Source organism: Saccopteryx bilineata, chromosome 2, assembly GCF_036850765.1.
Source record: "Saccopteryx bilineata isolate mSacBil1 chromosome 2, mSacBil1_pri_phased_curated, whole genome shotgun sequence".
Taxonomy (NCBI): Eukaryota; Metazoa; Chordata; class Mammalia; order Chiroptera; family Emballonuridae; genus Saccopteryx; species Saccopteryx bilineata.
The window spans coordinates 361468933-361495121 of record NC_089491.1 but is presented as its reverse complement, the minus strand read 5'-3'; the positions used below and the strand labels follow the sequence as shown (position 1 = coordinate 361495121).

The following is a 26189-nucleotide window of genomic DNA, read 5'->3' as shown; positions in this document are numbered from 1 at the left end:
AGCGTTTCATTATTATGAGCCACACTGTGATGAATGCCTTTGTGATGAAAGCCCTTCCTACATCCACAGTTGCAGTACTTTTTCTTCCCATCCTCAATTACTTCTTTAATAGCTGAAAATAGGGTTGCTCTTTTAAAAACAGTGTATATTTTTTAGGCTCTTGATATATTCTGTCCAGTAGTTCTCCAGAAGTGAACTCATTTACATTCTCCCAGTATCATATGATTGTGATTTTCTCCTGCAGTGTCACAGTCAATGCTGTGATCTTTTAAAATTATTTGCCAATTAGATAAACAGTTTTGCTTGAATTCAATTTCTTTGATTATTTGTGAGGTTGAATATTTTTTCATATGTTCCTTGACCAGTTCTGTGCCTTTTGGCTATTTTTCTAGAATAGTCATTTTTTCCCTAATAATGTTTAAAGCTGATTTAACTAATAAGGACTCTGTCATTTATGTTGCAAAAAATGTTTGTTACTTTGTTGTCTACTCTTTAATTTTGATTGTAATTCTGTTTTTGGTTTTTGTTATCTTGGAATTTTCTGTTTCCTGTAATTAACCTAGTAATTTTTCCTTCATGGTTTTTGTATCTTGGGTCAGGTTTTTATTAAAGTCTCTCTACCCCAAAATTATATAAATAATTACCTATTTCTAGTATTTTTATGGCTTTGTTCTTTAAACTTAATCCTTGGACTCAATAGGAATGCATTTTGCCATGTAATGGTAAAACTTTTTCACACTAAATGAAAAGCCAGTTATTGAATAATGTGCCCTTTCGTACTGACTTAAAATCCCTTTCTTATCATATGCTAAGTTCTTACTGAGCCTGTTTTGGTTTTTCTGTTCTATTCTATTGCACTGACCTATCCATTCTTGCTGTTTTATTACCCTACAGATCCTGTAGTAAAAGTAACTCTAGCAGTGTCTGATCTTCAGAAGTCCTTGAACTACTGGTCTAATCTGCTGGGAATGAAAGTTTATGAAAAAGATGAAGAGAAGCAAAGGGCTTTGCTGGGCTATGCTGATAACCAGGTGATTTATCTCGGCGAGAAATAATCTGTTACTTTGAGTTTGCTTATAAATGAGGTTAACATGAAGGTTATTCCCTTAATTTCTTCACAGTGATTTAATAGTTATACAGATAAACAGAAGAAAATAAAAATTGCTGATAACCTCACCACCTAGATATTTGGGGATATATCCTTTCAGAAGTGGAATTGCTGAGTCAGAAGAGATGTAGACCAGATGTAATGCATAATGATACTCTATTTTTATTGTTTCCTTTTAAAAAATAACCTGGCATTTAAGCATGCTTTAGTCTTTTCACTTTGACCCAGTAGGTCTGTTCTTAAGAATTCATTTTACCTACTCATTATACATGTTCACAAAGAACTGTGTACAAGGTTATCTGTTACAGCGTTGTTTTTAATAGGAAAATATAAGAAATAATCTAAATGTCTTATGGATTAGAAGAATAGCTCAAGAATAGCTCAATAACCCATTGAACGGATTAATACGTAGCTATCAAAAAGAATGAGGTGAGTCTTACTGTGCTGATAGGTAACAGTAATTGGAGAGAAACAAGCATGAGTCCAGAAGCATACACAGGAACTGCTCACTGGCTGCCTTGTAGGTGGGAGACTTCGTTTTTACTTGATTGCTTTAGTACTCTGGATTGTTTTTTTACCACATAGCCTGTTCAAAAGGAAACCAAACCCACTTTGTAATATCTTTTCAGTGTAAGCTGGAGCTACAGGGCATCAAGGGTGCAATTGATCATGCAGCAGCTTTTGGAAGAATTGCCTTTTCTTGCCCCCAAAAAGAGGTAATGTTTTGTACCAGATTTTTTTGTTTAAGTTCTGTGACTGCCTAGTTCAACCACTAAGAACCTCGAGCCTCCTGTTGTTTAGGTTCATTCTGATGGTGGCTTTGGTATCAAGGTCAGCAGTTGTCTCGAGCAGCTGAGATAAAATCAGAGGAGTGGCTCCCGGGTTCTTTCTGGTTGATCTGATACTCCTCTAGGGCTGATGACAACCACGGCCTGAGAGTGGTATGCAACCCTTAGCTCATATGTCCTTTTTATTTTCCTCAAGTTGCCTGACTTACAAGAGTTGATGAAAAGGGAGAACCAGAAGATTCTGACTCCCCTGGTGAGTCTGGATACCCCAGGGAAAGCAACAGTACAAGTGGTCATCCTGGCTGACCCTGTGAGTATTACCAGGAGCGACACAGGCTGTGCTAGGGCTTTCTTCTGAGGTGTCTTTTTGCCAAGTTTCTTTTGTCTTTTTTTTTTTTTTTTTTGGTGTAGGATGGACATGAAATTTGCTTTGTGGGGGATGAAGCGTTTCGAGAACTTTCTAAGATGGATCCAAAGGGAAGCAAGTTGTTGGATGATGTGAGTCTCATTTCTAAATGTATAAGACCATAGGCCCAAGGGAGGTGGCATTAAGTGTATATGGGGAAAGGCCAAGGCAACACAGGCCAGTTCTTACTATCAGAACCATGTTGTTTTGCTTGTGGGATGACTTTTGAGCCAGGGACTTGTGTCTTCATTGCCACCTATGTGACTCTTATCCGGGTGCAGCATTTGTGCCTTCCGACTTCCTCAGGCTGCCTTGGGGAGCCACTGCTGCTATATGTGATTATTCTGCTCAGTGAGTGGAAATGCATGGGTACCATCCCTCTCATTTCCATAGCTCTTTTGGTCATCTCCTCTTCTAGAGCATCATTTTCTTCCTTTCTAGTGAATTGTTCTCAAACTCCAATATTTTCCATCTTTGAGAAATCTTTCATATAAGTTCTCCAGATTTTTTTTCTTTAAAAATCTACCTATAGCCTGACCAGGCGGTGGCGCAGTGGATAGAGTGTTGGACTGGGATGTGGAAGGACCCAGGTTCGAGACCCCGAGGTCGCACCAGCTTGAGCACGGGCTCATCTGGCTTGAGCAAAAGCTCACCAGCTTGGACCCAGGGCCCCTGGCTCCATCAAGGGGTTACTCAGTCTGCTGAAGGCCCGTGGTCAAGGCACATATGAGAAAGCAATCAATGAACAACTAAGAAGTCGCAACGCGCAACGAAAAACTAATGATTTATGCTTCTCATCTGTCTCCATTCCTGTCTGTCTATCCCTCTGACTCTCTGTCTGTCTCTGGGAAAAAAAATCTACCTATACACTATTTCCACTTCTTACCTTCCATTCATACTTTAGTCTGTACTAGGCTGGCTCCTGTCACTCAGTGAAAGGTGCATTTTGATCTCATCAGTAACTTCCATCTTGCCAAATCAGACAACTATTTTTTTTTTAAATTTTTCATTGATTTGAGAAAGAGAAGCATCAACTTATTGATTTCACTCAGTTCCATTTTTTAAGTTGTGTATTCACTGGTTGCTTCTTGTATGTGCTCCGCCTCACTGGGGATCAAACCCACAACCTCAGAGCACTGAGAAAACACTTTATTCACCGAGCAACCCGGCCAGGGCCCAGCAACTTCTTTTCGTTTTATTGTTGTTGTTGTTGTTTTAGAGAGAAAGAGAGAGATGGAGGGACAGACAGGGACAGGCAGAAGGGAGAGAGATGAGAAGCATCAACTCGTAGTTGTAGCACCTTAGTTGTTCATTGATTGCTTCTCATATGTGCCTTGACTGGGCAGGTCTGCAGCTGAGCCAGTGACCCCTTGCTCATGCCAGCAGCCTTGGGCTCAAACCAGCGACCATGGAGTCATTCATGTCTATGATTCCACACTCAAGCCAGCAACCCCACGCTCAAGCTGTTGAGCCTGTGCTCAAGCCGGATGAGCCCGCCCTCAAGCCAGCGACCTTGGGGTTTCGGACCTGGGTCCTTTGCGTCCCAGGCCAGTGTTCTATCCACTGCATCACGGCCTGATCAGGCAAGCAACTACTTTTCTGTCCTCTTCAAACTTGATTTTTTAGCAGCATCCAAGCAATTGTTCACTGTTGTACTCCAGCATCTAGGATATACCTGGCACATAGTAATATGCACTCAGTCAATACTCTGATTGATTAAAAGAGTGACTCAATCTTTCCTGGTTCTGTCACTTAGTATCTATGTGACAGACCTCGAGCAATTTACTTAAGGTCTCTGAAGTTAAGTTTTCTTTTTTTTTTTTTTTTTTTTGTATTTTTCTGAAGCTGGAAACGGGGAGAGACAGTCAGACAGACTCCCGCATGCGCTGGACCGGGATCCACCCGGCACGCCCACCAGGGGCAACGCTCTGCCCACCAGGGGGCGATACTCTGCCCCTCCTGGGCGAGCGACCAGAGCCACTCTAGCGCCTGGGGCAGAGGCCAAGGAGCCATCCCCAGCGCCCGGGCCATCCTTGCTCCAATGGAGCCTTGGCTGCGGGAGGGGAAGAGAGAGACAGAGAGGAAGGAGGGGGGTGGGGGTGGAAAAGCAAATGGGCGCTTCTCCTATGTGCCCTGGCCGGGAATCGAACCCGGGTCCCCCGCACGCCAGGCTGACGCTCTACCGCTGAGCCAACCGGCCAGGGCCTGAAGTTAAGTTTTCTTATCTCAAAATTTGAGAAAATAAGATTAGCCACCTCATAGGATTGTTGTGTGGTTTATAGAGCATGCCAAACGGCTGACACAGCCGACACTCAATTATTGTTAATCAAAGTAGAAAATAATAGCATTTATAAATTTTACTGTACAGGAAAATAGAATCTCAGGCAACCTCTCAGTTGGCAGATTTGCTAGACTCCCTCCTTACTTTCATATCATTGGCTAACCCTCCTTGTGACCGCTAGTCCCCTTAGTGTTAGGGTCCTGCCACTTTCATCTCCGACAGCTTCCCCTCAGTCACATACACCTCTTCCTGTGTCTGATCCCGAATGACTTTACCCGTGGTCCACTTTGGCTGTCTTTATTCTCACTCTGTATTCTCTCTCTTCTCTGAATAGAAGTTACCTGAGCTTCAACCATCATCACTTCTCTGACTTCTGAATTTCTAGTTCCTACTCCTTGAGCTCCAAACAAGTATTTTTTTTTTCGTTGTTACTGAGGTATAGTACCCAAAGAATTTAAATGTACAGAAATTTAGTGTTCAATTTGATGGAGTTTTGGCAGTTATATGTACTCATACAACCACTACTGAAATTGTATTTTCATTACTGCAGAAAATTCTGTCTCCCCATTTCCAGTTATTTTCACCCCCACCTCCTAGAGCAGTGGTTCTCAACCTTTCTAATGCTGTGGCCCTGCAATACAGTTCCTCATGTTGTGGTGACCCCAAACCAAAAAATAATTTTGGTGGCTACTTCATAACTGTAATTTTTCTACAGTTATGATTCGGAATGTAAATACCTGATATGCATTATGTATTTTCCGATGGCTTTAGGCGACCCCACCAGGGTCGCGACCCACAGGTTGAGAACTGCTGACCTAGAGGTTCTGTCTGTTCTTGGAGTTCATATAAATGGAATTGTTCAGCAGGTATGCTTCTGGGCCTCGTTTTTTTTACTCAACATTTTTTAGTTCCCTGCATGTAATTGCATGTAGTTTGTTTGTTTTTTTAAATTGCTGAGTAGTATTCAGTTGTGTGAATATAACAGTTTGTTTATCCATTCTTCCAGTGATGGATATTTGAGTTGTTTCAGATTTCCACCTTTTATAAAGAAGACAGTTGTGAACACTATTGTAAATCTTCTTGTAGACATATGTTTAATTTCTCTTGGATAAATACCTAGAAGTGAAATTGCTTTTACTCTATAAGAAACAAACAGTCATCCAAAGTAATGGAACCATTTTATACTTTTATCAGCCCTGTCATGCACAAAGTTCCGGCTGCTATACATCCTCACCAACATTGGTATTTTTTTGTTGTTTTTTTTTTTGTTATAGCTATACTAGTTTATGTAAAATGGCTTCTCATTGTGATTTTATTTATTTATTTTAAATTTCTGCACTAATGTGAGGAGATGGGAAGGGGAGAATATTTGTTCTACTTCATTCCATTTAGTTGCATACTCATCAGTTGCTTCTTGTATGTGCTGATAGAACCTGCCACCTAGGGCAGTGGTCAGCAAACTCGTTAGTCAACAGAGCCAAATATCAACAGTACAACGATTGAAATTTCTTTTGAGAGCCAATTTTTTTTTTAATTTTATTTATTTTTATTTTTTACAGAGACAGAGAGTGAGTCAAAGAGAGGGATAGACAGGGACAGACAGACAGGAACAGACAGACAGGAACGGAGAGAGATGAGAAGCATCAATCATTAATTTTTCATTGCGCATTGCAACACCTTAGTTGTTCATTGATTACTTTCTCATATGTGCCTTGACCACGGGCCTTCAGCAGACCGAGTAACCTCTTGCTTGAGCCAGCGACCTTAGGTTCAAGCTGGTGGGCTTTTGCTCAAACCAGATGAGCCTGTGCTCAAACTGGTGATCTCAGGGTCTTGAACCTGGGTCCTCTGCATCCCAGTCCGACGCTCTATCCACTGCGCCACCACCTGGTCAGGCCAGAGCCAATTTTTTTTTTTCTTTTTTCTTTTTTCTTTCTGAAGCTGGAAACGGGGAGAGACAGTCAGACAGACTCCCGCATGCGCCCGACCGGGATCCACCCGGCACGCCCACCAGGGGCTACGCTCTGCCCACCAGGGGGCAATGCTCTGCCCCTCTGGGGGCGGCGCTCTGCCGCGACCAGAGCCACTCTAACTCTAGCGCCTGGGGCAGAGGCCAAGGAGCCATCCCCAGCGCCCGGGCCATCCTTGCTCCAATGGAGCCTTGGCTGCGGGAGGGGAAGAGAGAGACAGAGAGGAAGGAGGTGGGGGGGTGGAGAAGCAAATGGGCGCTTCTCCTATGTGCCCTGGCTGGGAATCAAACCCGAGTCCCCCGCACGCCAGGCCGACGCTCTACAGCTGAGCCAACCGGCCAGGGCCAGAGCCAAATTTTTTAAACTTAAGCGCTATATAAGTAGGTACTTTTCTTATGGAGGTAGCGCCCACACGTGCTATTTTATGGAAGAGCCACACTCAAGGGGCCAAAGAGCCGCATGTGGCTCACAAGCCATGGTTTGCCGACCACTGACCTAAGCTTACAGGGACTGGGACGATGCTGTATCTACTGGATCACCTGGCCAGGGCTGTCATTGTGTTTTTAATTTTCACTTCCCTGATGACTAATGATGTTGAGCACCTTTTCAATGTTTATTGACTATTTGCTTGTCTTCTTTTGTGAATTACATGTACTTTTGTTCATTTCTTTTCACAATAGATTTATTTTTAATATGTCAGGATTAAAAATTCCAAATATAGCCTGACCTGTGGTGGCGCAGTAGATAAAGCATCGACCTGGAATACTGAGGTCTCTGGTTCGAAACCCTGGGCTTACCTGGGGAAGGCATATATGGGAGTTGATGCTTCCTGCTCCTCCCCCTATTCTCTCTATGTCTTCCCTCTCTCTCTCCTCTCTCTCTAATAAAAATGAATAAATAAAATAAATAAATAAAATAAAATTTCAAATATACACAAGAGAGTACAACAAATCCTGGTGTAACTGTTACCCATCAACTTTGTGCCATAATTTTTCCTATTTTTACATTTTATTTTTTATTTTTATAAAGAGAGAAGAGAGAGAGAAAGAGAGTGGAGGGGGGAAGAGCAAAAAGCATCAACTCCCATATGTGCCTTGACCAGACAAGCCCAGGGTTTTGAACCAGCGATCTCAGCATTCCAGGTCTAAGCTTTATCCACTGCGCCACCACAGGTCAGGCTGTGCTGTAATTTTTCATCATTCTTTCCCACCCCACCTTTTGTTTATGCTGGAGAATTCTAAGGCAAATTTTAGATACCTTGACATTTCATCCCTAAATACTTAAGCATTTTGCATATTATTTTTCTTTAATTTTTATTTATTGCCTGACCAGACAGTGGTACAGTGGATAGAGAATCAGCTTAGATGCTGAGGACCCAGGTTCAAAACCCCGAGGTTGCTTGCCTGAGCATAGGCTCAGCTGGCTTGATAATAGGCTCACCAGCTTTAGCTTGGGGTTGCTGGCTTGAGCAACGGGTCCCTGGCTCAACTGGAGCTCGCCCAGTCAAAGTACATATGAGAAAGCAGTCAGTGAACAGCTAAGGTGCCGCAACTATGAGTTGATGCTTCTCATCTCTGTCCTTCCTATCTGTCTGTGCCAGTGGTGGGATTCAGTGTGTTCACACCAGTTCGGCAGAACCAACACCTAGTTTTTGTTAAGTTCGGTGAACTGGTTGTTCAAATGGCGCTTATAATCAAGGTTCTCTCTAAGGTGGGCACCTGGGCAGCCACCCAATGTGGAAATTATGCTTTTTTAATGTTCATCAGTGTAACAGTGTATTCTAAATGCCCATAGTAATGTTCATTTCATCCATAGGTGAAAAGAATTTGATGGAACTATGCTTGTAATATTTGTTCATTTCATAAAACTCGGTATACCTTTGATGAAATACTACATTTTATTTCATCATGTTTATTACTTCAGTAAACAAACATGTAACGTAAAGAGAAAAAGTGTCAACCAAGGGGGTGACAAGCTGGCACTGGAAATATCCTAAAAAACAGTTTCACTGTGTTTTGTCAGGTATTATTTAATATTTTTTCATTAATATTTTAAAACTCTTATAACAATATAGTTTTGTGTACCTCTTTTATTATTTTTATTTAACTATTAAATGTATGAAGTAATAAACTACCTTTAAGTATATATTTTTTTATACTTAAAATGGCCATTAGGGCAGAGAACCAGTTATTAAATTATTTGAATCCTACCATTGGTCTGTCCCTGTCTGTCTTTCTTTCTTTCTCTCTTTCTCACTTAAAAAAGTTATTTATTTATTTTAGCGAGAGGGGAAGGGGGAAAGAGAGGAAGACAATGATCTGTTCCTGTATGTGCCCTGACCAGGGATCGAACCAGCAGCCTCTGCACTTAAGGACGATGTTAACCAACTGAACTATTTGGCCAGGGAAGTATGTTATATATTCTTTTTTTTTTTTAATGTTTATATTTTTTATTTTAGATAGATAGGGAGAGAGAGAAACAGAAACATCAGTCTGTTCTTATATGTGCATTGACCAGGGATCGAACCAGCAATCTCTCTGCTTTAACCAACTGAGCTAACTGGCCAGGGGTACATATTCTTAAGACAATTTAAAAGAAATAAACGTTAAGGAATTTTCTTGCATATCATATTTCCATCATCACACTTTAAAAAATCAACAATATAGCTTTAGTGTGACCTAAAATTCAGTTCTTACTCAGATTTCCCTGATCCTCTAAAAATAGTTTTATACAGTTGGTTTGTGCTATGTATTTTTTAATTAGCTTTAATGTAATTGGACTGTGTAAATACAGAATGGTTATATAATTCATTGAGTTTCATGACAGACTGCCTGGGAGACACACCTCTGACCTATTTTCATTTTAGCCATTCTAGTCTATTCTCTAATCTCTAAATATATCTTTTCTTAAATTAGTTTATTTTCCTAAATTGTCCCTTCTCTTATTTGAATATTTGATTTTTTAATTGAATTTATTGGGGTGACATTGGTTCACAGACCATACAGGTTTCAAGTGTACAACTCAATAAAACCTCATCTGGCCCTGGCTGGTTGGCTTAGTGGTAGAGCGTCGGCCTGGTGTGCAGGAGTCCCGGGTTCAATTCCCGGCCAGGGCACACAGGAGAAGCGCCCATCTGCTTCTCCACCCCTCCCCCTCTCCTTCCTCTCTGTCTCTCTCTTCCCCTCCCGCAGCCGAGGCTCCATTGGAGCAAAGATGTCCTGGGTGCTGAGGATGGCTCTGTGGCTTCTGCCTCAGGCGCTAGGATGGCTCTGATTGCAACAGAGCGACACCCCAGAGGGGCAGAGCATCGCCCCCTGGTGGGCAGAGCGTCGGCCCTGGTGGGCATGCTGGGTGGATCCCGGTCGGGCGCATGTAGGAGTCTGTCTGACTGCCTCCCCGTTTCCAGCTTTGGAAAAATGCAAAACAAAAATGCAAAAAAAAACAAAACCTTCATCTGCACACTGCATCATGCACCAGAGAGACCAAAGTCTCTTTCTGTCCTCATCCCCGCCCCCTTTGCAATGAAATCCATTAACAAGTTTTTGATTATTTATCTTTTTCTTCTTGATTTGTTGGAGTTCCAGATATGATGCAAGTACTTTTCCCAGTTTATGGCTTGCCTATTTACCATATGTTTTGCTCCATAAGATGCATTTTTTTCCCTCCAAAAGTGGAGGGGAAAATGCCTGTGCGTCTTATGGAGCGAAGACTAGAGTATTTTATTAAATATTTTAACACAACATTTGGTTCAGAATATTTTTTTTCTTATTTTCCTCCTTAAAACCCTAGGTGTGTCTTATGGTCAGGTGCATCTATCTTAAGGAGCTAAAAATACGGTATTTTCTTTCCTTTTTTTTTTTTTTTTTTTTAAATGAGAGAGAGAGAAACAGGCAGGGACAGACAGAAAGGAAGGGAGAAAGATGAGAATCATTGACTCCTTGTGGCACTTTAGTTTATTGGCTGCTTTCTCATATGTGCCTTGACCAGGGGGCTGAGCCAGTGACCCCTTGTTCAAGCCAACAACCTTGGGCTTCAAGCTAGCAACCTTTGAACTCAAGCCAGCAACCATGGTCATGTCTATGATCCCACACTCAAGTCAGTGACTCCATGCTCAAGCTAGTGCACCCACACTCAAGCTGGCAACCTCAGGGTTTTGAACCTCGGTCCTCAGCATCCCAGGTCAATGTGCCACTACCTTTTTAGGCCCCTTTTTATTTTCTTAATAGAGTGTTTTGAAGAACAAATTTTTTTGTTTAGTTTGTAAACTTTTTCTTTTATTTATATTTTATTTTATGACAGAGACAGAGTCAGAGAGAGGGACAGAGGGACAGACAGGACGGAAGAGAGAGGAGAAGCATCAATTCTTTGTTACAGCATCTTAGTTGTTCATTGATTGCTTTCTCATATGTGCCTTGATCAGTGGGGCTACAGCAGACCGAGTGACCCCTTGCTCGAGCCAGTGACCTTGGGTTCAAGCTGGTGAGACTTGCTCAAACCCGATGAGCCCGTGCTCAAGCCGGTGACCTTGGGGTTTTGAACCTGAATCCTCCGTGTCCCAGTCTGACACTCTATCCACTGTGCCACCACCTGGTCAGACAACTTTTTCTTTTATGTTTAGTGTACCTTGTGTCCACACTAAATTTATAGCCAATGAAACCTCTTCACATGGATATTTCATACTCAGTGTGTCTATAAATTAATTTCTCTCACCTCAAATCCATTCTAAAATAATATAAAAATAAAAGTATTTTTTATCTCCTGTGTTCTTGAAATATGACATACTCTTAAGTGCTTTGTATATATTCTCTATTCTTACACTGTTGTGGCAACAGTGAACTAACTACCCTGATACCAGATGACATGCTCCAAGGGGCCAAGGGGAAGCAACAGCCCCAATCTGCAGACTGAAGGACTAAAGCCCCATCCCCAGCCTTACTCACTTAGTAGCCAGTACAAATAACTCAGAGAAGCAGACAGCAGAAGTTTTCAGGGGGTGAAATAAAAGACAAGGAACACGCTGACTCCTAATCTCTGTTCTGAGAGCCTAAACATTTCTTGTTGCTGAATCTTATCCTGCTGTTTTACTGTTTCCAGCACGCACTGTTTCCAGTTAACGGTCAGAGAGGCCCCTGGACTCTCCTCTGCTCAGGGCTTTCACCCTAGGGCACCTCTGTCTCTGATTCTTATTCTAACTCAGCATATTTTCATAGCATATTCCTACATTACACAATCTGCAAGTTTGATAGTTCCCTTTCAGATGGGGAAACCAAGACTCAAAAATGTTGTCACCCAATAGTATACATTCAGTATGTGTCAGGGTAAGGATTCAAACAGATCTTGCAGGCTTTATAGCCCATTCTTTTTTCTCTATTTCTGCTTTGCTCCCTCCCCTAAACAGTATTGTATGTCTTTTATCCCAATTATTTAAGCTAGAATTCATAAAGCCAATTTCTTTAAATTTAATTTACTTTAGAATATTTCTAGATATACAGTCATTTAAAAATATTTTTTCTCCTCACCCCAAAATTCTATTAGTCATTAAGAGTGAGTTTTACCTCTGAAATCTTGTCTACTTTATTTTGAATGAAGCCTCCTTCCACCGTCTAGTCATTCCCTTCTTCCAGCATTAGCTTTCTAAAGCACAAATCTAGTAATTAAAAAAACTGTTTTATCTTCTGATAGCTCTGTTGCCTCAAAGATACATTCCAAATGCCTTGACAGGGCTTGTAGCAGGTCTGGCCCTTCCTGCTCTCTGATTCTCTGTGCTGCCTGCCTCTCCTGTGAATGGGGCAGTTCACTCCATTCCAGTCCCAGGGGACTGTTTATATTAGCCAAGTTTCATCTTCTTGCCTCCCCTTGAGGGTTTTTCTTTTCCTTCCCTCTTATTCAATGCCTCTTTCAAAACTCAGACGTCTTCTTGGGCTCTCTATACTACAGTTTGTTGTCCGTCCGTCCCCCCTTTTTAAATGGCTCTTAAAAGACAGAAATTTCCACATCTGTGTGGGTTGGTGTGTTTTTTCTGCATATTTTTTATTTTTAAATACTCTTTGTCTTGCCCCATCGCTGAGTCCCACTGCCCAGGGTAGCCACTCTCAGCATCACTGTTTTTAAATAAAAAATACATATATCTGTTTCTGCATTTTCTTTTGCAGACATCTTTTGACTTCTTGCTGAGGTAGATGAGTGTTTTTACGTTATTTCTCCAATCAGTTAGTTACTCCTTTCCTTTCAGGCTGCTGTTACTTTATTGTTCTATTATAGCATGTGCTCCCATGCCCCCCCATGCCTTTATGCAAATTGTTGTTTTCATATCTGAGTCTTCAGCTACTCTGTGTTCTTCAAAGCCTCAGACTATGTCTCTGCTGCTACACCCAAACCCAAGTTAATAACTAGCTCATAATGAATACTGGCATTTTTAAAGGTATTTCTATACTTGTTTCATTGTTGAATAAATGAATGTACCTCCTTATCAAACAGCTATTTAACATATGCTTGGTTGTATTGGACAAGAAGTTTTAAGAGACTTAGCTTTCTCAGCTTCTGCACACCTCACTGCATGGAACTACAGGATAAAGGACTCCAATGGAACCAAAACATATTGTTATTAACAAACCTTCATATTTAACTAAGTGGCCCAAAACTAACCATACAGTACTAACATCAGTGGAAAGAAGTATAGAAAAAGGAAATTGTTCCAGGCTCAATAGCTAAAATGTCAGAATAGCTTTTTACCTTTGATCTCATGATTAGGCTGTCTCAGGAGCACTAATGATTCCGGAGAGCCTACCCAGGTGCTAGGAGTAGGTGCACTTTCTGTTCTGCCGAAGACCCCACAGCTTGGTCTGCTAGTCCTTGCTCTCTAGTCAGCCAGCCATACTGCCTGGCCACAGGCCCTTTCCAGAGTGAAAATCCACGAGCAGGTGCTCAATACTCATCAGCGTCCTATCAAATTAAACATGATACTCTATACTGAACAAACACTTTTCAATTGTTTATTTCTTGATTATGGACAATGCAATGACATACAAAGTGAACTATATGTTTTATTTTGTAGACTTAGAATATGTATTCCAATTCTGTTTCCATAGGCAATGGCAGCAGATAAAAGTGATGAATGGTTTGCTAAACAAAATAAACCAAAAGCATCAGGTTAGCAGAAGACATCACGTGGAACAAGCATTTGTGATTCCTATCTAGCACCTGAGAGGTTTGATGTGTCCATTCGTGAAAAACGCTCTCACAACTTGGTTGTTTCCTGTATCAGCAAGGAAGCTGGGCTGGTGAAGATTTGTGTATTGTAATCTTTGAAAACTGTTACATTTTAGGTATAAAATTCTTTTACTCTCGATTCAGTTAGAGGAGAACTCTTGCTGTATTCTGCATTGTGGAATGGCATAATCTGTGTGTAACTATATTAGATTAGTAATAAATTATTTCCCAGCCTGGGGCAGCTATATAGGACATTACCTTTGGTTGGGGGTGGAAGGAATTTTGGTAAGCATGTGGATTTTATGAGAACACCTGTTCAAATAATCCAAATCAATTGTTTATAACAGGAATACTTCCAGCTCTGTTGACAGTTATTCTAATATCTTACTCTAGCAGGCCTTGACATTTAAACATTTTAAAAGAAATTTTGGTTCCTGTCTGTCTGTCCCTATCTATCCCTCTCTCTGACTCTCTCTCTGTTCCTGTAAAAAAAAAGAAAAGAAATTTTGTTCCTTGAACCAAGAGTTTTAACACCTCCACATTCCTTGTTTTAAAACTTTGAGTAACCAGAGAAAAACAGAAGGATCTAATGTGTTGTGTTGCTACATGCCTGGCTCATCCTAGTTTCCTTATGTAATTTTTTTAAATCTTCACAAAAAAAGAACATGTTAAATTTCTTAAAAACGGAGTAAATTATTTCTTTAGCCTGAAAAAAATTTTTTTAATGTTTTCTTGCAATTTTGTTTGGTTCTACAGAACAGATATATTTTATTCACTGGAAACATAAATTATATTGGGCATAGTTATTACTAAATATTTTTTAAAGATATACTTCTGAAGTCAAGCTGTTATACTAACTGGTAAGAGTCATTATTTAAAGTGGTGGGCAGGTTCAAGTTTTTGGAAAGAAATCGATGAGATGGGAAAGGACTGACTCAGGATATCTGTTCCAGAATAGTATAGATTTAATAACTTGTAAATCATAGCACCTGCTGTTCTTCCTGGCTGGCAGGGTGGGATGTACAAATTTCAGGGTGAATTTCAGCTCACTCTCTTAGAGGATGACCTTACCTTCACTGAGGGAGAAAAATCTTTTTCTAGCTGCACAGCACTTTTCATTTAATTTAAATTCTATATTAGGGAAGTAATCATGAGTTTCAAAACAAACCAAGTTATATATGTTACTCTTCTAGATGGTTCACTTTTTTCCCTATATACAGGGAAATTACTGTATGAATTCTGAGTAATCAAATAAACTTCTGTGTCTCTATGATTTGTTAATTCTCAAATTTTCTATTAGTAATTATTGATGTTTATCTTTAGTAATACTGTTTTTGTGAAAAGAAACTATACTTTTTCCAGTGTATTAGGCTGCTGTGATGTGGCCTTCTTAGTTTGTTATAGTAAAATAAGTGGTTTATATAAGTACTGAATGACTAAACATATACTAGATCCCTCTTTATCTGCTTATATTTTACCATACATCAAATTAAATGTACAATTCTGCATGATAGCAATTAATGCTTTTTATCTACCTGGGACTTCATTATTATTATTATTATTATATTATTATTATTATGAGAGAGACAAGACGGAAGGGAAAGAGATGAGAAGCATCAACTTGTAGTTGCATCACTTTAGTTGCTCATTGATTGCTTCTCATATTTGCCTTGACCAGGGAGCTCCAGCTGAGCCAGTGACCCCCTGCTCAAGCCAACAACCATGGGCTTATGCCAGCGATCATGAGATTATGTTGATGATCCCACACCCAACCTGGCAACCCTAGGCTCAAGCTGGTGAGCCCACGCTCAAGCCAGATGAGCCTGCACTCAAGCTGGCAACCTCAGGGCTTCAAACTTGGGACCTCAGTGTCCCAGGTCAATGTCTCATCCACTGCACTACCACCTGTCAGGCCAAAGTAGCTTTTAATTGAGGAAAAGTATTGGAAAATTCCATCCCACTACTGACCTTCTGCTTTGAAACATCTCTAATAATATCATTTAGTACTCCATATCCCAGTACAACATTGTGCATTGATGCCTTCATGATAATCAATACTAAGGAGAAGCTGAGCTTGGGCACTCTGGTCCTTGCATGTGGGTCAAGGGGTTTGTTGTACTAAAACAAATCTCATGTGCATACATGTACATATTGTCCCACCAACATCCCAAGTAGAAACAAGGATTAGCTATATAGAAGCCCCAAAAAAATTTTGATTGCTAGGCCTTATGTGAGTGTTTCAGAGGTGGGATTTGAAAACTGTCTGCTCCAGTGTCTCTCAACTGCTATATTGTGATACTTCACTACAAATTAATTACTTCACTAAAAGTCTGACTTTCCTCAGAACATTAACTTCATCAGGCCTGTGTTCCAGTAGAGGCTTTTTTGGTAGGATTTGACTTTAGCTTTTTGGAAGACAAAGCCCCTTTCCATCCGTAATGTTGAGTTAGTAGTGAATGGACATCTTTAGAAGAGATAAGGGGCCTCAGCCTCCTCTCCTTACCGTACCCTCCGCCAGATGGTGAGCGTCTCTTACCTCAGACGTTGGGCATTTTCATAGCATGATTCTCTTCCCACCCCTCTACTGCCAAATATCTACATATGATCTGAGACTAGGGAGGCTGGGAACACTACAGAGAATCATACTGAAAGCCAGTTTTGATGGAACTTGCCCTCAAGGAGAGATGCTTTTTATACATTTTGGACAACTCCTCAGGACTCACACAATAACTTTGAGTTTGTTGCTTTTCCAACAACAGGCATCCACTTTCATGCAGTTTAAGTAGTTTATTGATGTCCCAGCTATTGTTGTTAAAGTTTCAGGACATTTTAGCCACCAAGGTCTTTAGAGAAGCCCATTTCCCCAGAGGAACCATGTTACTTGGTTCTGTTTGAATTTTGTCATCCTTAGCCAGTTTCTTTTTTCTTCAGTTCTTCTACTTTAGCAATGTAGTTCCTCATGGCATCCATCTTGGACATCCCTTTGTACTTGTTCCATGCCTCCCACTTGGCCTTGGCTTTCGTATCTGTGGCAGGTGGGGCAGGAATGTTGCAGTCGCCCTGGGTGGCCTGTTTGTAGAAGCTATACACTAACAGTTTCTCCTGATCACTCACAGGGGTCTTCAACTGCTTTATAGCAGCACAGGCCAACTCAAACTCCACATGGCACATTGTGGGAACTGAGCCTGGGCCCCTCTCTTCTAGGTGATACCTGGCACTGGAAACTGGAAAGTAGAAAGTTAGAAACACTTGAGGCTGACAAGTCTTAAGAAGAAGGGAAAGGGAGAAAAGGAGACAGGATAATACATGAGAAGAACACAGGATATTTGTGTGTGTTCTCAGTGAGAAATCAAATGTACATTTTTATAAACTAACCTTGCAAACTAGGGCCCACTGGATTGGCTCTCCCCCCTGATCTGGCTCACACTACATTTTCTGGGGAGGACAACTATTAACATTCAAAGGCGTATATGAAGCCAGAAAATTAAGGAGCTGCTGTTGTAGTCAGAGGAGGAATCCTGGGGACGATTGTGAGGCTGTGCGACGGGAAGATCTGCTGCAGGAAAGGGAGCCTGCCGTTATTATGGAGCACCTCTGTGCTGGTTAGTGGGCAGTCTGGCGAGGGACATTTCAGTGTGGGTCAGCTGTGTGCAGAGGGTCCCAGGGGTTACTGGGCGGAGCAGAATGCGGGGCCAGGGCTAGGAATGGAGCTAATAGGTAAGCCCCACTGGGATCAGGAAGCAGGGCTTGGCAGGGAACTGAATAGACGGGTGGCCACGCGGAGTGGAAATTGAGGGGACCGGTCTACAGGTGAGCAGGATCTGAAGCGGTGGAGAGGGAGGGGTCGGGCTTGCAGCGGCAGGAGGGCGGAGTCGGTACCAGCCTGTTGGCGGGTTGGAGGCCTAGAGCCGATAGAGGGCGCTGTGGGCTTGTGGCCTCGACGCTGCGGGCTCGTAGGTGAGGACTGCGCGTGCGCGCGGAGCGGAGCGAGCCTAATGCTGACTGCTCGCGACTGGAGCTGAGACTGTGGGCGGGGATTGAAGCGAGGCCTATAGTCCCGCCCCCCTGCGGCCGCCCATTGTGCGGTGGTGCCTGCGCAGTACTCGCCGCTTTGCGAGCTAGGGGCTGACGGCGCCGCCACTTGCGACCCCGCCATGGACCTAGGTGAGTGTCTCAGATCCTCTTCCGGAGCCTGTCTGGGCCGCGTCCCGAAACGGGCGACCAGGGCAATGCTGAATGGGCCCGGCTAAGGGAGGCCTCCGGGTTGGGAAGGGGTTTTGGAGACCGGAGGTCGTGAGACCTGACTGTAGACCGGCCCCGCCGCTCCTTGGGTTCGTCTCTTTCCCCCTTTATCCCCCTTCCCTGTGAAGGGCCAAACTGGGTGGTTAGATTTCCTGAAAGTGAAGAAGGTTCGTGCACGTGCTTTTGAAAATTCCAGGTTTGCAGGGCGCCCGGGGGTATCCCGGATGCTTGACTGTCTCGTTTGTTGAAAGCCTGATAAGTTCTTGAGCAAGTGACTTTCGCACGTGAAGTCCTCATTGATAAAACGGAGATAGTAATGTGTCCACTTCAGAGTTTGGGGGAGTTTTCATTGAGATCACGTGTATACGACTCCCGGCACAGTGCCTGGTACGTAGCGTTCAGCAGACTAACAGTTGTGGGGAGGGACAGCCGCGGTGGCATGTCCACCTTGATTCAGAATCCTGAGGGGCAAAATTTGGAAGGAGGGAGGGAGGAGCTGGTATAAATCTGTGGCTCCTTGCCCAGCCTCTTATCCTTCTGGACATGCTCCTAAGGGCTTAAGACCAGGAGACTGCTCTGGGAGAGCTGGGGTGAGGCACCCCAAGGTATGTCAGTCATACTAAGCCGTGGAGAAAAGTTCTTGTCCCTGGCTCCAGCCAGTTCTTAAGTGGTGAAATGGTAGAGCTGGAAGATTTTGAAGCCCTACAGGATGTGGTGATTTCTACCCAACCACTTACGTGGTTTGCAACATTTTGAGTAAATTGTTTTTGAGTCTCCATGTTCCCATCTCTAAAACAGGAATAATACAGTCCTCAGAAGGTTGAGATGAAGACTTAAAGAGATCTTACATGTGTACCACCTAGGGCAGTGCCTGGCACAGAGTAGGAATTAATAATAAATTTTTTAATTCATTTTAGAGAAGGGAGGGAGAGGGGTGAGGCACAGGAAGCATCAATTCCCATATGTGCCTTGACCAGGCAAGTCCTGGGTTTCGAACCAGCGACCTCAGTGTTCCAGGTCAACACTTTATCTACTATGCTGCCACAGGTCAGGCAGGTAGCACATGTCCTAATGTTTCTGGAAAGTAGCTGTTGGGGGCCAAACATCTCAGCTGAGCTGATAGCACAATAAAATTCAATTTACAGAGTCATAGGGAACATATTTTGGTGCCCTGAAGAGTGGTCTGAGCCAGAAAAGAGGTCCAGACCTCCAGAGAGACACCATTCAGCACCTTAACCCTCCCTGGGAGTCCATCTCTGCCACTGAGAGCTACGGTGGATACCTTCACCAGTGTGAGCTGCATAGGAGCGCTGATCCCTTGACCTTTTACTGCTTCCATAAATGGTTGAAGGAGCAGGATGTTCCTTAGTCTGCTGGAGTTGGGAATCTCTCCGTTGGAAGATGGATTATTGGGAATATGAAGGACTAAGAAAGGGATGGCATCCCTGGGCCTTGGGAAAGGGAGAGGAGTCAGGAATATTGCATAGTGGCCAGTGTTTGTGCTCTGATTTAGTTTCAGGGCCAAAGGAAACACGTGAGAAAGATCTGTGTATGTCTTCTCATGTTTCTGAGTTCAGGGAGGCCAAGAATAGTGACAAGATTCTGGTCCTATCAACAATCAAAAGGTTTGGGGAGCCTGACCTGTGGTGGCGCAGTGGATAAAGCGTCGACCTGGAAATGCTGAGGTCGCTGGTTCAAAAAAACCCTGGGCTTGCCTGGTCAAGGCACACATGGGAGGGAGTTGATGCTTCCAGCTCCTCCCCCCTTCTTTCTCTCCTCTCTCTCTCTCTTTCTCTCCTCTCTAAAAAAATGAATAAATAAATAAAATATTAAAAAAAAAAAAAGGTTTGGGGAAAACCAACATTTATTGAGCATTTCATCAGGCTCCTTGTATCCTGATCCTTATTGTAGCTCGATTTTGCTCTATCTTGTTTAACCCTCACCATCCTGGGAGATGGGATCAGGGGCTAACAGGAAGCCAAGGTAAGGGCCAAAGGCTTGAGTAGTATAATAGCATTTGATCCTCACAGTCTTTTTTTTTTTTTTTTTTAAGCGAGAGACAGAGAGAGGGACAGACAGACAGGAAGGGAGAGAGATGAGAAGCATCAATTCTTTGTTGTGGCTCCTTAGTTGTTCATTCCTTTCCCAAAGGTGTCTTGATGGGGGAGGGGACCTCCAGCCGAGCCAGTGACCCCTTGCTCAAGCCAGTGACCATAGGGTCATGTCTATGAGTCTGAGCTCAAGCCAATGAAAACCTCAGGGTTTTGAACCTGGGTCCTCTGCGTCCTAGGCCAACACTCTATCCACTGTGCTACCTCCTCATCAGGCAATCCTCACACTCTTTATATGAAGTTTGTATTGGGCCCGGCCTGTGGTGGCTCAGTGGATAAAGCATCAACCTGGAATGCTGAGGTCACTGGTTTGAAACCTCTGGTTTGCCTGGCCAAGGATCATATGGGAGTTGATACTTCCTGCTTCTCGCCCACTTCTCTTTCTACTCTCTAAAATGAATAAGTGGGAAAAAAAAGTTTGTATTATCCCCACATAAGCAGAAGGGAGGTTCAGAGAAGTTATCTGTCCAAGATCATACTGCTTTTATTTTTTTTTTTCATTTTAGCGAGGAGGGGGAGAGAGAGAGGGGGGGGGGAGGAGCAGGAAGCATCAACCCCCATATGTGCCTTGACCAGGCAAGCCAGGGTTTTGAACCGGCAACCTCAGTGTTTCCAGGTTGACGCTTTATCCATTGCACCACCACAGGTCAGGCTATACTGCTTTTAAATGGCTGAGCTAAACTCATGTCTGATTAAACTTCCCAAGATGCCATCCTTGAGAAGCCTATGTCAGTGCACGGCTCAATGAAGGAAGGACTTTTCTTAATGTAGTGCATTATTTTTCCTACCTACCCCTTCGTTTCTACCAGAGTACCATGGCCATGAGTAGCTGTTCTTGATGGAAGAAGCCATGGGGTGAATGATTCCCCTGAAAGGCAGAACAATTGGAACCTGTTTGCAGGACAAGGCTATAAGAGAAAAGGGGAAATGTAGGGTTTGTCTGATTGCCTCAGAGCCTACAGCCCTGGGGCCATGTGCCTCTTAATCTGTATCATAATTATAAGCCCAGTTTCAGGTCCTGCAGTATGTATTCAGTGGCCCCTATAGTTTGATACTGTCCTTTTGCCATCTCAAACCCTTCTTCCCCAAGTGCTCTGTTGGCCCATTTTTTGCTGGAGAGTCTAGCCTCAGGCCTGACCAGGTGGTGGCGCAGTGGATAGAGCGTCGGACTGGGATGCGGAAGGACCCAGGTTCGAGACCCCGAGGTCGCCAGCTTGAGCGCGGGCTCATCTGGCTTGAGCAAAGAGCTCACCAGCTTGGACCCAAGGTCGCTGGCTCTAGCAGGGGGTTACTCGGTCTGCTGAAGGCCCACGGTCAAGGCATATGTGAGAAAGCAATCAATGAACAACTAAGAAGTCGCAACGCTCAACGAGTCTAGCCTCAGTAGTCCAGCTTTTCCTTATCAAATGCTTCTCCTGCAGGATCTCCTTCAGTTCATTGGTTCCATTGATCCCCTCTGACTTTCCTCCGGAGCTTCAACCCTGCATTTCCATTGCTGGAGGGCATCTCTTCCTTACTGTTATACCTCAAACTCCAAATAACCAAAACTTCACTATTCCCTCCAAACCTGTTCTGAGCTTCCTGTGTCCCCTATTTCCAGTGGTGGCTGTTATTGTCCCAGGTCCAAGCTAGAGAGTTTGGGAGTCCTTTTTGATTCCTCAGGTAAGTCCTTTTGACTCCATCTCTGCAGGGGTTCCTAGAACCACCGCTTTCTTTCCCCTTCCACTGATCCTAGTGTTTGAACCCTTATCTCTAACCCTGATCATGATAGCCAGCATACTAACTACTGTCTTTCCTTCTAGCCTCTACTTACTATTCTGAAATTTTTCTTTCTTTTTTTTTTTTTTTTTTTTTGTGACAGAGAGAGGGACAGATAGGGACCAACAGACAGGAAGGGAGAGAGATGAGGAGCATCAAGTCTTTTTGTGGCACCTTAGTTGTTCATTGATTGCTTTCTTATATATGCCTTGACTGGGGGGCTACAGCAGAGCGAGTAACCCCTTGCTCAAGTCAGGAAACTTGAGCTCAAGCTGATGAGCCTTGCTCAAACCAGATGAGCCTGTGCTCAAGCCGATGACCTCGGGGTTTCGAACCTGGGTCCTCTGTATCCCAGTCCAACGCTTTATCTACTGTGCCACTGCCTGGTCAGGCACTATTCTGAAATTTTTCACCATACTCTATCCTTTTTGGCTTCTCTCTGTGCAGGACCCTTGAATATCTGTGAAGAAATGACTATTTTGCATGGGGGCTTTTTGCTGGCTGAGCAGCTGTTCCACCCCAAAGCACTGGCAGAGCTGACAAAGTCTGACTGGGAGCATGTGGGGCAGCCCATCGTGGAGGCCTTGAAAGAGATCTCTGCCGTGGCATGCTCCCAGCCCTTTGCCTGGAAGAGGAAAGCTCTGGTCATCATCTGGGCCAAGGTTCTTCAGCCCTACCCCGCCACACCGTCCGACACTGAAACTTGGTGGCAGGAAGATGTGTTCTTCTCAGTAGGCAACATGATCCCTACCATCAATCACACGGTTCTTTTTGAACTGCTCAAGTCCCTGGAAGCTTCTGGACTCTTTATCCAGCTCCTTATGGCTCTCCCCACCACTATCTGCCGTGCAGAACTAGAGCGCTTTTTGGAGCACATGGCTATTGACACGTCTTCAAAGGATGTGGCCTTCTTCCTTGATGTCTGGTGGGAAATGATGAAGCACAGGGGCGACCCGCAGGACCCCCTGCTGTCTCAGTTTAGGACAATGGCCCATAAGTACCTGTCTTCTTCAGATGAGTTCTCCCACCCTCCAAAGAGATTTAAGTCAGATCCAGATGTGTGTCCTACCATGCCACTGTTGGCCATGCTGCTCACTGGGCTGAAGCAAATCCAGAATAGAATCCTGTGCCCCAGGATGAGGTGCTGTGCACTAGCCAACTTGGCTGACATGCTGACCGTGTTTGCGCTGATGGAGGACGACCCTCAGGAAGTGTCTGCGACTGTGTATCTAGACAAACTGGCCACAGTGATCTCTGTGTGGAATTCAGACACCCAGACCCCATATCATCAACAGGCAATGGCAGAGAAGGTGAAGGAGGCAGAACGGGGAGTTAACCTGAGCTCGCTGGCAAAGCTCCCCAATGAGACGATTTTTGTTGGGTTTGAGTTCCTGCGCAGCCTGCTGCGGGAGTGGGGGGAGGAGCTGCAGGCCATGCTCAGCAGCAGCCAGGGGACAAATTATGACAGCTACCGGCTGTGTGACAGTCTGACATCCTTCAGCGAGAACTTGAAGCTCTACCTGGAAACCACCAGCTTGTCGAAGGAAGAGAGGCAGGCGGTCTCTGAACTGGCTGAGTGCATCAGGGATTTCCTGAGGAAAACGAACAGGGTACTAAACAAGAGCTTGGAGGAGGACATCACTGCCTCGATCGCCATGGCCATCATCGAGCAGAAGATGGATCGGCATATGGAAATGTGCTACATTTTTGCTTCTGAGAAGAAGTGGGCCTTCTCGGACGAGTGGCTAGCCTGCCTGGTTAATAACCAGGCTCTCTTCCGAGAGCCAGATTTGGTGTTAAGGCTGCTGGAGACAGTGGTGGAGGTCAGTACGACAGACAGAGCCATTCCTGAATTGCAGATCAAACAAGTGATCAACTTGATCCTGGAGTGTTATGCAGACCTCTCGCTGCCAGATAAAAATAAAGTCCTCTCAGGTATTCTGGTTTCCTGGGGGCGAAAGGGCCTCTCTGAGAAGTTGTTGACTTACTTGGAGGGGTTTGAGGAAGACCTCAACACGACCTTTAACCAACTTGCACAGAGTGCTTCCCAACAGGGCTTGGCTAAAGCTGTGGCCTCCGTGGCCCGCTTGGTCATACTGCACCCAGAGGTCACAGTGAAGAAACTGTGCAGCATGGCTGTGGTCAGTGTCAGCACCCACAAGTTCCTGGCTCAGATTCTCACCGCCTTCCCCGCCCTCAGGTTCACGGAGGAGCAGGGTCCAAACCCATCCACCACGTTTGTGGTGTCATGCCTCAAGGAAACCGTCTGGACAAAGTTCTCTACACCCAAGGAAGAAAAGCAGTTTTTGGAGCTCCTGAGATGCCTGATGAGTCCCGTGAAGCCCCAGGGCATTCCAGTCGCTGCTCTTCTGGAGCCCGATGAGGTGCTGAGGGAATTCGTCCTGCCCTTCCTGATGCTAGATGTTGAAGAGGTGGACCTCAGCCTGAAGATCTTCATCCAGACCCTCGAAGCAAATGCCAGCTTAGAGGAATACTGGCTCCAGACCTGTTTTCCGTTCCCGCTGATCTTCAGCCTGTGCCAGCTTCTGGACTGCTTCAGCAAATACTGGCAGCTCCCCAAGGAGAAGCGGTGCCTCTCTTTGGATGGGAAGGACCTGGTGATCCACATCCTGGAGCTCCTCTGTGAGATCGTGTTAGCTAATGCCGAGACCTTCTCCCCAGACACCTGGAGCAAGTCCCTGTCCTGGCTCCACCGGAAGTTGGAGCAACTAGACTGGACTGTGGGCCTGAGGCTGAAGAATTTCTTTGAGGGCCACTTCAAGTGTGAGGTGCCTGCCACACTCTTTGAGATCTGTAAGCTGTCTCAGGATGAGTGGACCTCCCAGGCCCACCCTGGCTACGGGCCAGGCACAGGGCTCCTTGCCTGGATGGAGTGCTGCTGCATCTCCAGCAGCATCTCGGAGCAGATGCTCTCCCTCTTGGTGCTCGGGGTGGGGAACCCTGAGGAGGTCCGATTGTTCAGCAAGGGCTTTCTGGTAGCCCTGGTGCAAATCATGCCTTGGTGCAGCACCCAGGAGTGGCAGTACCTCTACCAGTTGACCAGGAGGCTGTTGGAGAAGCAACTCCTACATGTCCCTTACAGCCTGGAATATATTCAGTTTGTTCCTCTGCTTAACCTGAAACCCATGGCCCAGGAGCTTCAACTCTCCATACTCCTCCTGAGGGTTTTCCAGTTTCTCTGCAGCCAGAGTTGTCGTAATTGGCTTCCTATGGACGGCTGGAGCCACGTGGTCAGACTCCTCTGTAGCAGTGTGACCAACCTCCTGGACTCGGTTAGGTTGATACAGTCAGTTGGCCCTTGGGCCCAAGGACAAGAACAGGACCTGACCCAGGAAGCGCTATTTTTTTATACCCAGGTATTCTGTCATGTTCTGCACATCATGGCCATGCTCCATCAAGAGGTGTGTGAGCCACTGTATGTTTTGGCCTTGGAAATCCTCACCTGCTATGAAACCCTGAGTAAGACCAACTCTTCTGTTAGTGCCTTACTCCAGAAAGTAAATGAGCAACACTTCCTAAAGTCCATTGCCGAGAACATTAGTCCTGAGGAGCGACGCCAAACCCTGCTGCAGAAGATAAGCAACTTCTGACCTTTGTCGATCAGAAAACAGCTGGGCCTCCACTGGGTGGGTCTGTTTGGAGGGGCTAGAGCTGAGAAACGAACTTCAGTTATGTGAGATTGTACACAAGCTAAAAAGTAAATGGCAGTAACAGTGTAAAGAAAAGTTTCTTGGGTATTTGTAACAAAAATTATAATAAAATTCTCATTTTTGTGTTTCATCTTACCTCTTTTGAGTCTTTTCCTCAGTAGTCTAGTCTAGGCTTAGACGTGCTGAAAGTGGGCTCAGCTAGAGACTTAGGGACCAAGCTGAGAGGAACATGTTCAGAATTGGACTTCTCCACCCTAATATCTGGTACAGAAGTCCAAAGGTGGACCACCCAAGTAGAAAAATTACAAGGTATATGTGTTCTTTTGCACTGAAACCCTCTCCAGGAGTCATTCTGTGGTTTCTTGGAAAGGGCAAGCAGTAAGGAAAAGAACTCTATTCTGCCATCAGTTGTGCCCAAAAGGTCTGCACCGTTGTAAAAGAGGGACCAAGAGAATTCAGTGCTGGGGGTAGATTAAGGACTTCAAGAAAATGGATGGCTTGTGAATTGAGGACTTCTGTCTGTAGCCTTAACTCCCTCCATTTGGTGGGTCCAGCAGGGACTGTGCTAAACCTAGGTCTGGCAAACACAGCAGAGATGTGTTTAATGATCTGCAGATTGTCATGGTTCTGAAGAATAGGAGCAGG

The 26189-nt window shown here is 44.3% G+C and overlaps 2 protein-coding genes across 4 annotated transcripts in view; both read left to right on the top strand.

The window, feature by feature from the left end:
• The window catches only part of GLOD4 (glyoxalase domain containing 4), a 29431-nt gene extending 14400 nt beyond the window's left edge, over positions 1 to 15031 (top strand). For 2 of the 3 annotated variants that reach the window (XM_066263093.1, XM_066263092.1), the window contains exons 5-9: positions 895 to 1031; positions 1738 to 1824; positions 2093 to 2206; positions 2308 to 2394; positions 13642 to 15031. In XM_066263093.1, the coding sequence (XP_066119190.1) occupies positions 895 to 1031; positions 1738 to 1824; positions 2093 to 2206; positions 2308 to 2394; positions 13642 to 13707 (491 nt within the window). In that variant the 3' untranslated portion in view covers positions 13708 to 15031. Of the gene's footprint in view, positions 1 to 894; positions 1032 to 1737; positions 1825 to 2092; positions 2207 to 2307; positions 2395 to 8835; positions 8962 to 13641 lie in introns of all 3 variants that reach the window. The other variant, XR_010729510.1, reaches the window with a different exon arrangement.
• Positions 15032 to 17760: 2729 nt separating this feature from the next.
• Positions 17761 to 25679, top strand: GEMIN4 (gem nuclear organelle associated protein 4). The gene is made up of 2 exons (XM_066263091.1): positions 17761 to 17926; positions 22321 to 25679. The coding sequence occupies exons 1-2, from the start codon at positions 17917 to 17919 to the stop codon at positions 25482 to 25484; spliced, it is 3174 nt and encodes a 1057-aa protein (XP_066119188.1). The 5' UTR covers positions 17761 to 17916; the 3' UTR covers positions 25485 to 25679.
• The last annotated feature ends 510 nt before the right edge of the window (positions 25680 to 26189 follow it).